Source organism: Carassius gibelio, chromosome A7 (genome assembly GCF_023724105.1).
Source record: "Carassius gibelio isolate Cgi1373 ecotype wild population from Czech Republic chromosome A7, carGib1.2-hapl.c, whole genome shotgun sequence".
NCBI lineage: Eukaryota > Metazoa > Chordata > Actinopteri > Cypriniformes > Cyprinidae > Carassius > Carassius gibelio.
The window spans coordinates 3605978-3622074 of NC_068377.1; the positions used below are offsets into that span (position 1 = coordinate 3605978).

At 35.5% G+C, this 16097-nt stretch overlaps 2 protein-coding genes across 4 annotated transcripts in view; both read left to right on the forward strand.

Annotated features, from left to right (window-relative positions):
* ccdc149a (coiled-coil domain containing 149a) overlaps positions 1–10863 on the forward strand; it is a 32593-nt gene extending 21730 nt beyond the window's left edge. For 2 of the 3 annotated variants that reach the window (XM_052600960.1, XM_052600962.1), the window contains exons 11-12: positions 6244–6330; positions 10280–10863. In XM_052600960.1, the coding sequence (XP_052456920.1) occupies positions 6244–6330; positions 10280–10725 (533 nt within the window). In that variant the 3' untranslated portion in view covers positions 10726–10863. The remainder of the gene's footprint in view (positions 1–6243; positions 6331–10279) is intronic. The other variant, XM_052600961.1, reaches the window with a different exon arrangement.
* A 4366-nt stretch (positions 10864–15229) lies between these two features.
* Positions 15230–16097, forward strand: part of dhx15 (DEAH (Asp-Glu-Ala-His) box helicase 15) — a 30414-nt gene continuing 29546 nt past the window's right edge. Inside the window, exon 1 of the mRNA XM_052600963.1 lies at positions 15230–15434. Coding sequence (XP_052456923.1) covers positions 15367–15434 — 68 coding nt within the window. The 5' untranslated portion in view covers positions 15230–15366. The remainder of the gene's footprint in view (positions 15435–16097) is intronic.

Below are 16097 nucleotides of genomic sequence, written 5' to 3' on the forward strand. Positions count from 1 at the left end.
AATATTCTATTGAATTTATATTATTTTTGTGATAAGCACCGTTTTTAAAAGTAGAAGTATGCTTAAGTGTACTTTTTTTTTTTTTTTTTGCAAGGGATAGTCTTTAGCTGTAGTTTTTCGTTGAATAAATTTGTTATAGTAAGCACTCGGTTTACAAATATCAGCACTTTTGACAACTCCCTTATGACTGAAACTATTATTTTGGGAGTTTTTGTCAAGCACTCTTCAAGGATCAGCACAGAGTGTTCAAACATTTCATTAATAATAAGCGGCATTCGTAGCATTATGATGAGATATGATGCTTTTAAATTCATTTAGCAGGTGTCCTTAGTGCGTTAAGGATAAATGCATTCACGCCACATTTGTCGATGTCTGTGGTACATGCCAGTTTCCTTCCAAAAATATATGGGACGACTGACATTGATTTGTGAAATGAGTCGCCAGCTATTCCTCAGCGTCAGGAAGCAGAAACAGTCAGTCATCATGTGACAGTGATGCTAGATTTCTGAACCGCGCTGAGAACCGTCATCATCTCCTCTCATTGTATTTAAAACCATTGTGTTGATGGGTAAATTAATAAAGGAATAGTTCCCCAAAAATTACTATTTACTCATCATCAGGCTTTGCAAAATTTAGAAGAGTTTGTTTCTTCATTAGGTCTGGAGAAATGTAGCATTGCATCAGTGTCTCATCAATGGATGCTCTGCAGTGAATCGGTGCCGTCAGAATGAGAATCCAAACAGCAGATAAAAACGTCACAATAATCCACAGCACTCCATTGCATCAGTTAAAAACGTCTTAATGATGGATTTGTTTCTTACAAACACCGTGACATTACCTGACTCTCATTCTGACGGCACCCATTCACTGCAGGGCATCCACTGGTGAGCAAGTGACTTGACAAAGCACCACTAATGAACAGATTTTAATTTAGTTTCAGAGTCCTTCATTAATAGCTTATATGATCAATTAACAAGTGTTTGGCCTGCTTTTCTAAAACAGTCATTCAAGCACCAGCTTCATGAGAAGTGCTTACCGTCTCCATCCACACGAGGACAGTAAAGCACTTCGACTGAAGCACAGATCAGACGCTCACATGTCATAAGACTGTCGTTCAGCCGCCATAAAACTGACAAGCATCCATTACTGAAACTGATTGCCCACATTACAAACACATTTGGGGAATGTGGTATTATTAGGGAACTTTGTGGATGAGAGAGAGGATTACAGCTCAGTCTGTGAACGTGATCGGATGGCAGAGTCGGTGGCTTTTACAGAAACTAACTGGAGAAATCAGTTAAAGGTGCACTGGCTAGTTTTTTCCTCATTAAAAAAGTTTGAAACTTGAACGAATAGTGATTTTGGTAATTATGTTGAAAGTGATGTGCACTCGCATGAGATGAAGACTTCAGTCAGGAGCCTAAAAATTATGATTTATTTTACATGGGGTGAGTGTCCTCATGGGGGCAGACATGATGAGATCACATGACCTTGCTTTATGTTTATATTCACTTGGACATTTTGTCTCAAAATAAATAAATCATTTAACAGAGCGGTGATAACTAATGCTTTTATGTGAAGCGTCCTCCATGCCAGTAGGTGTCAGTATAAGGCATAGTGGCCAACATGACAAAAAAAATGCTTAATTGTGTTGAATATGCACTTGATATGCAACAAAATGTTATTTTTAAAAACTGTATTTGCAGATAATGCAATATTAATTAAATACAAGGCCACTTAAGTAACTTAAAGAGAGACTCTTTCATGACTTTTTCTTAACACACTTAAGTACACTTTTAAAAAGTGCACTTTGTAATATCAAATTAAAAGTTTTACTTTAAAGTACATTTAAAAGATGTTTTAATAATCTTTTGTTGTGCTTTGTAGAAGTACACTTATTTGTAAGTGTTGACTAAAATATGTTAGATGTAAAGTACTTAATTTTAACTGTAGTGTTATTTTGAAGTTAATACATTGTAAACATACTAAATCACAACATCATTACAAATGTTAAATACTCTGTATATTTATTAAATGTATACAAATACAAACATGCATGTATATTTTTAAGAAAAAATTGTTTATATATTAAATATATTCATATATAATATAAAATATAAATATATAAATGTATGTACATGTAAATATTTTCATACATATACAGTGTGTGCTGTATACATATGTAAACAAAAACTTTTATTTTATATTAATTGTGATTAATCATTTGATAGCGCTAATATAAATTCACCGTTTAAAAAGAAATTGCACTAAAGTTTATTTTAGTTTACCATAAAGGATTGATATTTCTCAAGCAACAGAAGTTATTATGAAATTATAAATAAAAATGTGCTTTTGTAGTCCTACTTAAGTGGGTCAAAAAACACTCTGAAAATGCATTTATTATAAACTTAAACTAGAATATATTTTCATTTAATTGCAATTAACATGCAGTTAAGTGTCGGAAAACATTACATTCAGGTCACACTTAATAATAATAATAATAATATATATATATATATATATATATATATATATATATATATATATATATATATATATATATATATCATTTTTTTTTTTTTACTATATTATCTCATTTTAAAGTCATTCCAAAGTGTACTTTTTAACATTTCTTTTAACAAGGGAACATGGACACAATGAGTGCACCTTTATTTCCAGAGAGAGTTTTGGACATATTTTTTTCCCCATGTTGTCTGTTTAGGCGACAGGCTGTACTTGTTTCCTTGTTCCCCGTCAGAACAGCCTGTCAGACTTAAACTTGTTTTCCCCTCACGACTCTTTGTACCTGCCATCGCGATGACAAAACAACGCGTGAGAGAGATCATTTCTTGTTTGAAGTTTCCCAGAAGTCACCACGAGAGGAATTTAGCGCCAACTTCTGTGGCTTCTGAGCCGTACGACGTGACTCAAAGCTCGGTTTGTCCATAAAGCTAGATGGTTTTGTTCCTCTGTGTGCGGCGGGACAAGCAGTGAATGAACGGAGGGATGTGCAGCTGCCAGCTGGGGTTCACCTCTCATCCATCCATCCTGCTTTGAAGCTGCCACAGTGAAGCTACATGCTGCTCGGCATACAGAATAAACCAGACTTTTTAATAAGCTCAGACGCCGCTCTCCATAACACAACAATGACCTTTTCAAACAAAGAAAGTTGAGCGAAAAAGCATCATATCAGTGCCTCTTAAAAATAAAGCCTTTCTTGAGATCTTCATGAAGTTTTCCCAAAAAGTTTGGACATTTAAACAAGGATAGTTCAAACAAAAATGGACATTTTGTCAGTATTTACTCATCTCATGCTGTTCCGAACACGTGGAACACAAATGAATGAATGAATGAATGAATGAATATATATATATACATATTTATTATTATTATTATTATTATCCAGTACAATTATGTTTCGGGACCTCATGGAGTGGTGAAAAACTGTTTAAATAAGTTTTTTTTTCTTACTGATACAAGCTGATTTGATATTTTGTCATCTAAATGCAATAATATTTTTTTAACATCATAAAGCCAGACATAAAAATAGATAGTCTGAAAAAAAAAAAAAAAAATATATATATATATATATATATATATATATATATATATATATATATATACACACACACACACACACACACACATATCAGGCTTGGCACAAATAGTATGATAAAGTGAGAATATGGTGCTGATAGCTTATGAGGTATTTATATAACAGTACTGTTTAGCAGACTGCTTAAATAAAATGCATATCACTCTATATCTCCCAATAATATATCTTAGTATATATTTTTTTAAATGTTTATAGTTTTAGAATCAAAGCTGTGTAGTTATTTTTTTTATTAATAAAATGCAATTCAATACACAGAGGATTGAAAGATGAACAAACAAACATTCCTATTATACTCACATTTAAACAATTTTTCAACAAATAAAAGGTCTCACAGCTAAAAGACACGTTAAGCTCGAGCTGAAGGTGAACGTTTGTACAATTATATTAAAAGGCCTTTTGCATCATAACAAGAATAAACTATGAATCAGATGACAGAAGGCATGACAGCAGATTGTGTGCAACAGGTCTTTAACAGAGTTTGATCATGTTGATCGTTTAGAGGCCTTGGAAATATGAGACAGTAGGATATTTAGGGCTAAATGTGACTTAAGTATCCACTATGCACTGCTTATAATCCATGTTTGTGGGAACACAATGCAGCTATAGTTCTGCTCTTCTGTTTATTATATTTCACAGCACAGTGGCCCTAGAAAGCGGCGTTTAAAGGGATCAGACAGTGTTATGATGGCTCCAGCGTGTAGTGCTCAGTCCCCTGTGGGAAACATATGGCATTAACCTGTGATGCATGCAGCCAGTACTAATGAAGACAGATGAGGGCGGCTGTAGTCTTCCAGTGGCCCGTCTGAGTCATTTCACCATATAAAACCCTCACCTCTTGTGTGGCAGAGCTGGGAAGATTTTGGATGAAATCCTCCAGGGTTTTAATTTTCTTTGCAAAGGCAGTACAGAAACTGCATCTAACTCCTTTAACTGTTAGAAGCTGCAAATAATAATGAATATAGAGCTATTGAATTCAATATAATGTTCAATGTGACGTATTATAAATGCTTTTTTGCTGTGTTTCATTTACACCAAAATGAAGCACTTGTTCTGTCTGACACTAGACACTTCGTTGGTTCACAAATGCATATTTTTGTGCTGCTTTTATGCAACATTTAATTTTTATACCACATAATTTGCACACATCATAAGTGTTAAACCAGCTACTCCATAACAGATTTAAACTGACTTAAAATAAATTGTACAAATTTTAAATACATTTTAATTTTCTTTTTATTTTATTTTACAAAATTACATATTTTGTCATTTTTATAAGGTTTGCAATCCATTTTTTTTTTGCATTGAAAAACTAATTTATTTGTATGTAATTAAAATTAATTGACACATCATTTTACATATTTTACATATACAGTTACTTACTGTTTGCATACTATTTACATTTTTTGTCATTTTTTTTGAAAAGTAATTTTATTTGAATGTATGGAAAAATTTAAATATATATAAAAAAATAATTGTTTGCATTACAATTTATGTAATTTTAATATATACATTTAACTCATTAATTAATATGTATAAATATGCAATTGATTTACATGTACATATAAATTTATTTTAAAATGAATTAATATGTATAAATGTTTTAAAATAAATGTTGATTTATACAATTACACATTTAATAAGACTTACAACCAATGTATTTTATGCAACGTTTTTATTTTACACCTAATTTGCAGCAGAAACACATCTACTCCGCAATATAGTTAAATTGACATTAAAACAGCATTTTATTATTTTTTACATTTACAAAATATATTTATATTCACACAATATGTAATTAAGTATAAATTTATTATAGCAGACAATATAATATTCAATTATTAAATAAAAAGGCCACTTAAGTATATTTAAAGTGCATTTTGGAAGTTTTAATTTAATGTACATTGCAAACCATTGTGTATATATATACAATATATTAAAAGAAACAATGTGTAATGTAGTGAGTTATTTTATATTTTAAATAATCTATTTTTATTTATTTTAAATGTTCAAAACTGCAACTTCATTACAAAAGTGTAAATATATTTAAACACAAAATACAAGTTTCAATAGAAATGATATTAAAGTATATTTTAGTTTAAATGCTTTTCAGTACACTGGATGGTACACTTTAGCCACATGTGACCCTGGAGCTCAAAACCAGTCTTAAGTTGCTGGGGTATATTTGTAGCAATAGCCAAAAATACATTGTATGGGTCAAAATTATTGATTTTTCTTTTATGCCAAAAATCATTAAGAAATGAAGTAAAACTCATGTTCCATGAAGATGTTTTGTAAATTTCCTACCACAAATATATCAAAGCTTAATTTTTGATTACTAATATGCATTGCTAAGAACTTCATTTAGACAACTTTAAAGGTGATTTTCTCAGAATTTAGATTTCTTTTCTTTTTTTTGCACCTTCAGCTTCCAGATATTTAAATAGTTGTATCTCAGCTAAATATTATCGTAATTATCGACTGTTTTTTTGGTCCAGGGTTACATTTATTTAGTTGTTTTTTAGTTTAGCTTTAAATGTGAAGTTGCACGTCCACTGCCGGTTGTTAGTTTGCTTTGACAGCGGTCCTTTCTCGCTGTCTCTCACTGTAACTGATGTGATGTTTAACAGGAGGCGGTGATGCCATCGCTCTGAGCGCCGCTCCTCTGTCCTCCAGCCACCGTCCACAGAAAACCACTCGCCCTCGACCCGCTGCAGGTGAGCCGCTGTAATGGTGTGTAACCAAATCTGCCATTCACTAATATGGTCTCTCCAAGAGAGCTGTAATTAGCTGATTCTCTGAGCGGCCCACCCCTCCCGTCCCTTCACGCTCGCTCTCATTGGTCAGATCATCCGACCGTCCAGTCCCTCTCAAATGCCGTGGCATTTAGCAAATGTTACTGAAATCTTGTTCGCTGACATTCACCAACTTTTAGGGCGTGTTTTGCGGTCGGCACTGCCCTATTAATATGGATGGCGCTGCGTAAAGCTGTATTTGGCGTTCCTGTCGACCCACAAATAAGCCGCATGCGGTGTTTAACCTTTCAGCTGAATGCTGTCAAACACGGGTCAGTAATCCAGCAGATGTCACGCTCTTCTCCCGGCTGGCGGCCTGAGCTGTGTGGATATCACTCCCTTGTGTGATGTACTTGTACAAATACTTGCTTTTTCAATATGTGTGCCTTCTGTGTAAATTCATAAGGATTATAATTAATAATTTATCGTAGATTCAAATTAGTTTTAACACTATCGGTCAAAATAGTTTTTCGCTTATACTAACCAAGACTGCGTTTATTTGATCAAAAATACAGTAAAAGCTATAATATAATGATTTAAAGTAATAGTTTTCTATGTGAATCTCTGTTAAACTGTCATTTATTTTTCAGCATCATTACTCCAGTCTTCACTGTCACATAATCTTCAGAAATCATTGTCATATACTGATTTACCGCTCAAGAAACATGTCTGATTAGAAATTTTAGAAATTACTAGTTTTATTCAGCATAGATGCAATAATTTGATCAAAAGGGACAGTACAATGTATAGTGTTACAAAACTTTCTAATCATCAAAAAAGTCCTGAAAAAAATAAAAATAAAAGCAGCATTGATTTATTGTATCACTGAAGACTGGAATAATGATGCTGAAAACTCAGCCTTTCATCACGTTAATGAATTATATTAAAAAATATATTACAATTGTAATAGAATAGTATTACGTTTTTAGTGTATTTTTAGGCAAATAAATACATCATGAGAATATACAAAAATATGCATCTCACTTTACAAAAAACAAAAACACACCCATTCTGTGCACGCATGCACTACGTGATGTAGTCTAGTGTTTAGACTTGTGCACGTGATTTAGTCTTAATGCCTCAGAATTCAAATATGCCCCTGTATATATTTCATATTTATATAATTTAATATCTATGTTAACCAATATTACACACAGAGTGCCGTTTTTCTCCAAATATTAGCATGATTACAAACGTGATGATTTTATTCCGCATACAGTTTAATAAACAAGAACGTAATATCAAATGACTTACATTTTAGACACCAAATCGTCTGTTTCGCTGTATTTCGCCAACGAAAAATTATTAAAATCCACAGCTTTAGTGTGGTTCTTTCATTTTAATTAATTTTTAACATTACAGCAGCTAGTAGCTAAATAAGGTGCGGTCACTTTAAGAGACAATGAATGCATCCGATATAATACATATAAGATTTTTTTTCTCAACTGTTTACTTTCACTTAAGACATAACCGACAGTTTTTTCGAACATATTATCTAGGATGGGTATTTTCACATATATATATTTTTTATGTAAATGTCGGCAAGAGCAAAAACAGACAAATTCGGTGTTCAAGTGTTTTAAGACGTCTCTCTCTGCGTGAGCCTGAACAGCAGAACACCGCGGTGCTGAATTTTCTGTTTGTTAAACTGTGATTTGTTCGTCCAGGTGCAGGAGGAACTTAAAGGAGAACTTCGCAAACGAGAGCTCGGTTCAGTGTTGCTGTCTGTGAGACGCGGCTCTCTCTCCGCGTGCGCACCGAACACAGCACGAGAATAATCAGCAATCAGTCTTGTGTTTGAAAGTGAAAGTGAAAAGTGAAAGTGAAGTGACATTCAGCCAAGTATGGTGACCCATACTCAGAATTTGTGCTCTGCATTTAACCCATCCGAAATGCACACACACAGAGCAGTGAACACACACACACACTGTGAGCACACACCCGGAGCAGTGGGCAGCCATTTATGCTGTGGCGCCCGGGGAGCAGTTGGGGGTTAGATGCCTTGCTCAAGGGCACCTAAGTCGTGGTATTGAAGGTGGAGAGAGAGCTGTCCATGCACTACTCCCACCCCCAATTCCATCCGGCCCGAGACTAGAACCCACAACCCTTCGATTGGGAGTCCAACCCTCTAACCATTAGGCCACGACTTCCCCATGCTTGCTCACACAGCACGTTTTAATGCTTTAAAGTATTTTGAATGATTAAATTTGCAGGTGGCAAGGCTTAATAGCACGTGAAAATTATACACTTTTGTGACGACATGCAGCAGCATTCTGTCAACTGTCCTGAGCGTCTTTTTAGGCTGACCTCAGCCAGACGGTTTAGATTGCCAGACCCCCCCCCCCACCCCCCACTCGTGAACCCCTATAATCGTCACCACCTTTCACCCCACTAGCGAAGCAAGCAGGACTTGTAACGTCCGCACGTGCGTTCAAAGCAAAGCGATAAAGCGTAATTTTAAAGGGAACGCCAATGAATTATAAAATCCAATTACAATATCTTCCGGCATCATCGGGGCCCTCCCCCAGCCCGGGGCCCGTGCATTAATGCGGCCCTGTGTGTGTGTGTGTGTGTGTGTGTATATATATATTAGGGCTGTCAAATGATTAACATTTTTTATCAAATTAATCAGAATTTTCAGTGGATTAATCAGGATTAATCACTATTTGCAATTACACCTGAATCCTAACCAATTTTTTTTTTCTGAAATGCATACTAAAAGATAAATAACAGGACACAAATACATAATTTTCATGTATTGATTCATCAATATGTGGTTCTTTTTTTCTGAATTTCAAAGGTTTAACATTTACATCGATATTTTCACGTTCTGAAGGCTTCAAGTGAGAGTAAAACCAAGTAAAAATGCATATGCTTTTCCAAACAGCTGTAATTTTCGCTGCATTGCATGTAGGCGTTCTGCGCATGCGCAGTGTGAAACACAGGACGCTAGAACAGGAAGAAGCTCCAGCGTATCAACTACCAAAGTCGTCTCTGTTTATCGAGCTTGGCATAAATGTATTTGAGAGTAACTGAGGTAAAACCTTAAGCTTCTTCGGTGTTTTCGTCGCGGCGCTCGCCGCTGTTTTTTACTATCTTGAGAATTCAGAGATCGACGAGACTTTCCTTTCCGTTAATGCGCTATTTTTGACAGCCCTAATATATATATATATATATATATATATATAGTTCTTGTAATTCTGTTTATTTGTTTCCAGCCTAGAGCAAAAGAAAAAAAAAACAAGAAAAGAAAGATAATTTTTATCTCAAAAGAACATATTTTTATCTCACAATTTTGACATTAATATAAATATATATCACAGAATTCAGTTTTTTTTCTGATTTTTTTTTTCAGAAACACACTCTCTCTCTCTCTCTCTCTTTTATATATATATATATATATATATATATATATATATATATATATATATATATATATATATATATATATATATATATATATAAGTCAGAATTGTGCGATATAAACTGAATGAAGGAAAACTGTGAACTCATATTGCATCATCAAAGCAAAATGCAATTATTAACTACATTTATTTTCTCTTGATTAGTTTTTTTTATTATATTACCACTCCTAGTTTCTGTAAATGAAAAAGTTTGAAAACAAGCATAGTCTCTACAGCAGAAGTACCAGCAATATCTTTGAATATGGTCTCCGAATATGAAAACAAAGAGTTGAGAACCACTGCATAAACGGACACCGCTGAAAAGTGTTCGCACTCTCTGGTTGATCTCTGGCTCAGTACACTCGCTGTAGCATGAACCGCGGTGGTAAATCACTCGTTAGCTGTGTGTCATTAGCATGGCTCTAACACGCTGACCGCTCATCTTCTCTGTCTCCTGATTGGCTCAGATGACAGGACAGGAAGAGGAGGGCCGTCGCTGAGGGAGCAGGACACAGCTGGCGGTGACATGTGGCTCGCTCCAGAGCAGGTGGACACACCTGTCGCTCCTGGCATCGACACTGGGAGGCACACTAATGAGGTGAAGGAGGGTCCTGTGGAAAGAAACACGGCCGTCTGCCCAAAAACACGTTCCGGTCGGGAAGCAGAGGGAGGCCCGTGTGTGGAAGAGGGACAGGTTTTGGGGGAGCTCTGTCTGATGGCGGAGGAGGCCGAGGACGCAGCTTTGGCTCTGGATCCCGCACAACTAGCTTCAGTTACTCTGGAGCAAACCGATTGGGACAGAGCCGACTTTCAATCCTCTGTGGGGCTGCCGAGAGCTCGCTTTGACCACAGTCTGGACGGTTCCTCCAGTAAGAAGGAGCCCGTTGAGCAAAGTGACTCTGTTCTGATATAGGACGGGAGATGAAGGTCTGAAGGGTTTTGCAATTTATTGGTCAGATGAATAAAACGATCCACATTCCATACAGTATGTAATATTGAGGCAAAAAAATAAAAATTAATTCACTGCAAAAAAATAAATAAATGAATACAATCTGTCCCATTTTCATTGCTAGTTTAATTGATTGTGGGTAGCATGGGTGTAGTGTCTTTTACAGTAGAGAGGGTCACCAGTGCTATTTATAAAGATCTGCTGTTATTAAAACATTTAACAAACAAAAGTGTCTGATAAAATATTCAAATAATAATTTCTTAAAGGTTAATTTTTTTTAAATGAAAAAGAGATTACCCATAGTCTAAATTCACACTGCCCTTTTATTCGTTTATATATATATTTTTTTTATAATTAATTATAATTAATTTTTTTTTTTTATCTTTGGTCCTTTTAGACAAGAAACCCTGCATTTTTACAGAAGGATGCGTGCATACACTGTTGAATTATTCTCTTTGAAACATAAAATATTTAAGTAATGTAGTAACAGCTCAGAGGGCTTTAGAGTTGTGTCCTGTGCTGTGATCTATGGGAGTAGTAAATATAGTTTGGCTCATAAGCTCCTATCAACCGTTATTGAAGGACCAAACAATCCCGATTCACACTTTATGCATAAACATTATTAGTTCAAGCACTAATCCTGAACTTCAATCTGTTCTCTCAGCCGACGGCGTCCTCTCACAGCAGACATCACATCTCCCTTCTGAGAGTAATTCACTGCATCCAATTATTTCAGCGCTTTTCTGTTCAAGAGCACTGTCCCAAATAAACCTTTAGAGGAAGTGCACGGAGCATTGCGTTTTATCCCCTTTTTTATATTCTGTTTGATTTGTTTTTGCCTTGGGACCCGAGGGATCTTGTCTGTTTGTGGTTGTTCAGCACAGATCACGAAACCCGAGTCTCTCAGTGGACAGGAAAACTTCTCGACTTATTCAGATATTATTTACTAGTGAGTTGGCCGCTTTTAATTGTTTTCATAGCTTCTTTTGGGATCTAATTGATAATATGCTCTTAAAGTGACACTTTATTATTCATGTGCCTCAGGGCAATCCATGCATGAAGGTAATAAAAATTAGAAGCTTTCTTTTTTTTTTTTAATGGCTCATACTACAAAGTATGACAAGCTCAAACGAGAGCATTGTAATCTATTTGCAAGAATAATGTTAATGCACTAATGTTGATCAGGTGAACAGTCATGCAATGTGATATTTGGCCCAGTTACACGTAATCTGCTCAAAATAATTGTGCAGAATGGGAACAGAAGTAGCTTTTGTCACAGTAGTACAGCAGTCGAAACCTTTTTAAGAGCGCATTTATGACCTCTTTTGGCTAAACTTATCCATGTTTAAATGATTTGTCTAATATATAATCTAATATATATTTATTTCCATTGCAAACACTATGGTCCCACTTTATATAAGGTGACTAACTAGTACTTGTATACGTTGTTAGTTAGAGGGCACTTACTGTGTTCATCTTGAATTGCAAATCCCTTTTACTGCTGTTGAGGTGGGATACAGTTATGGACAGATTTGGTCCAATTAGTTTTTTTTTTTTTTACATTTAAAAATGCATATGCACACAATAAGTGCAATTCATCAAATTAACTTAAATGTAGTTGAAGGCACTACATAAAGTGGGTTCAACACAATTATTAAAGGTCTCTTAATGTTTCTGAATGTCTTCCTGGGATCCAGCCGTTTAAAAAAATAGTTTAGACCATACATGCCACAGTTGTAGTCTTTCTTTTCAGAAATATTTGTATGTTTGCCATGTCAGCTTCCTCTAGTAAATGGGTAAATCCTCTAGTACATGTTTTTATGGTAGTGCATTGCGTTAGCAGCGCAAAAGGTTGTGGGTTCGATTCCCAAGGAACACGTTAGGTAAAAAAAAGTCAGCCTGAATGCACTGTAAATCGCTTAGGATTAAAGCATCTGCTAAATGCATAAAAAATAAAATAGTCGTATGTGTTTGGTTTGGGAGACAAACTAAATGTACAAAGCTGAAGGCATTTGAAGACCAAGATTATGAAACATACACTAAAATATATAAATATTCTTGATGGTGGAAAGCTGACTGAAAGATCGAATTCAAGATTTGGTAATAATATAGCATAATGAGAGATTCACAAGTCATTTTTGACCAGGAACACCAAATTAGGATTTTGAGCACAGCACAAGAGTTGCATTAGTTGTTAGTTGTGTTGTGCTTTAATAGGTAGTCATCGAATTGATTTTTCTGAGCCACCAACAGCTCTGGAAATGCAATTCCACTTGAAGTTCGTTCTTAACCACCTTTCATATTCATAAGGGACTGTCATACGTGAATATATTAAAGTTGTTCTGCTTCAAGTCTAAACTCTGATAAGCTTATTCCACATGCATCTGGCCCGTTATTTAATTGTCTGTGAAATCTGAAATAAAAATGCCCTGTATTTCAGATTTATACAGAGAGCAGTGAAATGTCTTGTTAACGTTAACTTGTTTTTTCCCGTCACCATCAATTCCCAGCCGCGAGCAATGATCCAGTAGCTATTATGTAGCTTGTTAGCCATGCCTAGGCTGTGTAATCAGTGACGTCGACGGCAATGATCGTCTTCTGCACTAGCTGATTCATTGCAGTAGATTAGTCTGAATGTACAGGAGCTCAGTGCATCCTGAGACTTCATTCAGGAGACTGTCAGGGAAAGCCCGTACAGGTTTTGGTGATTTCCCAGTTGCAGAGAAATAAATGAAGAGTTTCATTGCAAATACCATGCAATTAAGTGTTCATTCAATTCACACTTGAGTATTGTTTCATAATAACTTGTTTTGTGATTTATTTATTCATTTATATATTTATTATTTATGTCATTACATTGCTTGGAGCATAAGAAACTAAATATTTTTGAAAATGTTGATGATACACATACAAATAAATAGAGATGAAAAGAACATGTATAGGCAAAAAAAAAAAAAATCGTTTTTAGGATTCAGGCTATTTTTAGCCAAACTTTGCACACAAATGAATGAATTGATACACTACTGTACTTCATGGAATATATGCATAAACATTTTTTAAATTGGTTTTCCAAATTTATTAAATGTATCTACTGTATACACTGCATTTAACCTGCATATTAATGTCTTCTTGAGGCAAACCATAATGAAAAAGGAGCGTAATAATGGGGAGTAATAACTTGGAAACATTTTCATAGGAATATCTCACATTTTATAGAAATATTGATCTATTGACTTGTTGTGCTTCCCCAAAATGCCTGGTTTAACATGATGACTGTCCTGCCGTCCTCTACAGAAGATATGCATGAAAATGAATTCCTGTTTCATAACGAAAAAGTGAGATTTGAAACATTTCAGATGATGAAGATGTTTATTTACGACAATTTGAAAACTAGCCAGATTGACATTGTAATTACAAATAACTTAATTTGATCATTATGTCAATACCAGTCATATTTATAGACCAGGGAGAGGGAACCTCCAAACATCTGATATCCCAACCTAAGGGTTGGAGGGGTTAGTCTAATAAAATCACAAAAATAAGGCTTCATGTTAAGAAAGAATAGTACACAAACATTTCCAAAACTGTAAAAGGTTATTTAAAAATAAAGCATTCATGAATTATTTTATGACAAACATTTTGAATGTCTTAATCATTCTTATATATTATTATACAGGTTGTGCATAAGAAACTTTTATCCAAAACCACTTACAAAAGAGAAACAAATTACTCCAGTCAGTCTCGCACATCCTGATATTGCTGAGATGTGTTCCTAGGTCAACATATTTTGTTGACCCTGGAACAACATTTTACTCAAAAACTGTAGTCTTGACCATATCCCTACACCTAAACCTAACCTTAACCATGAGTGATCCTTAAAATCAGAGGAAATGATAGATGAATGACACTGATGTACAAGCACCTAACAGTGATTGTAAGCATAAACTTCAAAAAAATCTATAAACTTGTTCTTCAAATCTGATTGGTTAATTACAATGTTGTTCCAGGGTCAACAAAGATGTTGTCCCAGGAACATGTCTCACTTGGTAAAATCAGGTTCTGCATCAGTCTCAATGCTAGGTTTATTATACAACGATAATCAAGTGCTAAGATTATCACAAATTAAACAAGATGTTGATGCACATCTTTCTTATCACATCGTTGTATTCCACCTCGTACTACACTTGACAGAGAATCACTTAATACACTTTGCTTTAGGACTATTCAACATTATTATATTCAATCCAAATTCCAAGGAAACGAACTCTTTGGCGCCCCGCGCGGTGAACTCTGGGAGCGGCGATACATAGAACAACCCCCGCGTAATTTATACAGAGCACCCACAACACAGCTTACATTTTTATATTCTTCTCTTGCATCTTCTCATGCCAAAAGGTACTGAGAACCGCCATCAATAGTATCACTGATCTATATTATATACATAAACAGAGGCGTCTGCTGCAGAGTTCATATGGGGCAAGTGCTTCCGGTCGCCATCTTGTCGTTTAGCCGTCTGTTTGTAAGAGAGAAAGCGAGCAGCGGCTGCATTGGAGAAACAGACCAAATCCCTTTCTCTTCTTCCTTTTTAATATTTCAATTTCCGAGATGTCAAAGCGGCATCGGTTGGACCTAGGCGATGATTATTCGTCGAGCAAGAAGAGGTCGTCTGACGGGTGAGTTTGGTTGAGTTTCAGCGGTCCGCGGCGGAGGGAACGAGCGGCTAGTTTGTGCTAGCATGCTCACACTCTTGTGCTGACCTGGTTTTAACATCGCACGGACACTGACATCGTTGCTAATAAATGCTGCATATAAAAGGCCTAGTTTGTTTCAGAAGAGGTGATTGTAGCAGGGAAAGCGGGGTGTTTGTACAGAAGCGCGAGTCTTTGTGACTCCAGCAGCACGTGTTTGACGCACAGCACGCGCGATCTACTCTTCATCACGCGTCTGTTTTCGGTTTAGTTTCTTCGTGCTTCTGTTTCACATCGTGTAAAGAAGCGAGCAGGAGGCCTGTGTGGAGAGGAGATGTATCTTGAAGAAGGCCTCTGGTGAATGTGATAGTGTCTCTGAAAGCATCCGCTGAGAAACGAACTAGAACAAAACTAAAGTGATGATTTTTGGGATGTGAAGCTGTAAATCCTCTGATCCTATGTTATGAAGGCTGATTTTTGACTGCATTCTGCTAAAGCGCGGCCTACTTTGTTTATCTTTAGTCTCCAGTCTAATATACTGATTTATTATCAATGTTGGAAAGTTTTTACTGCTTAATATTTTTTGGAATCTGTTTTTTTTTTCAGGATTCTTCACACACACACACACACACACACACACACGGACAC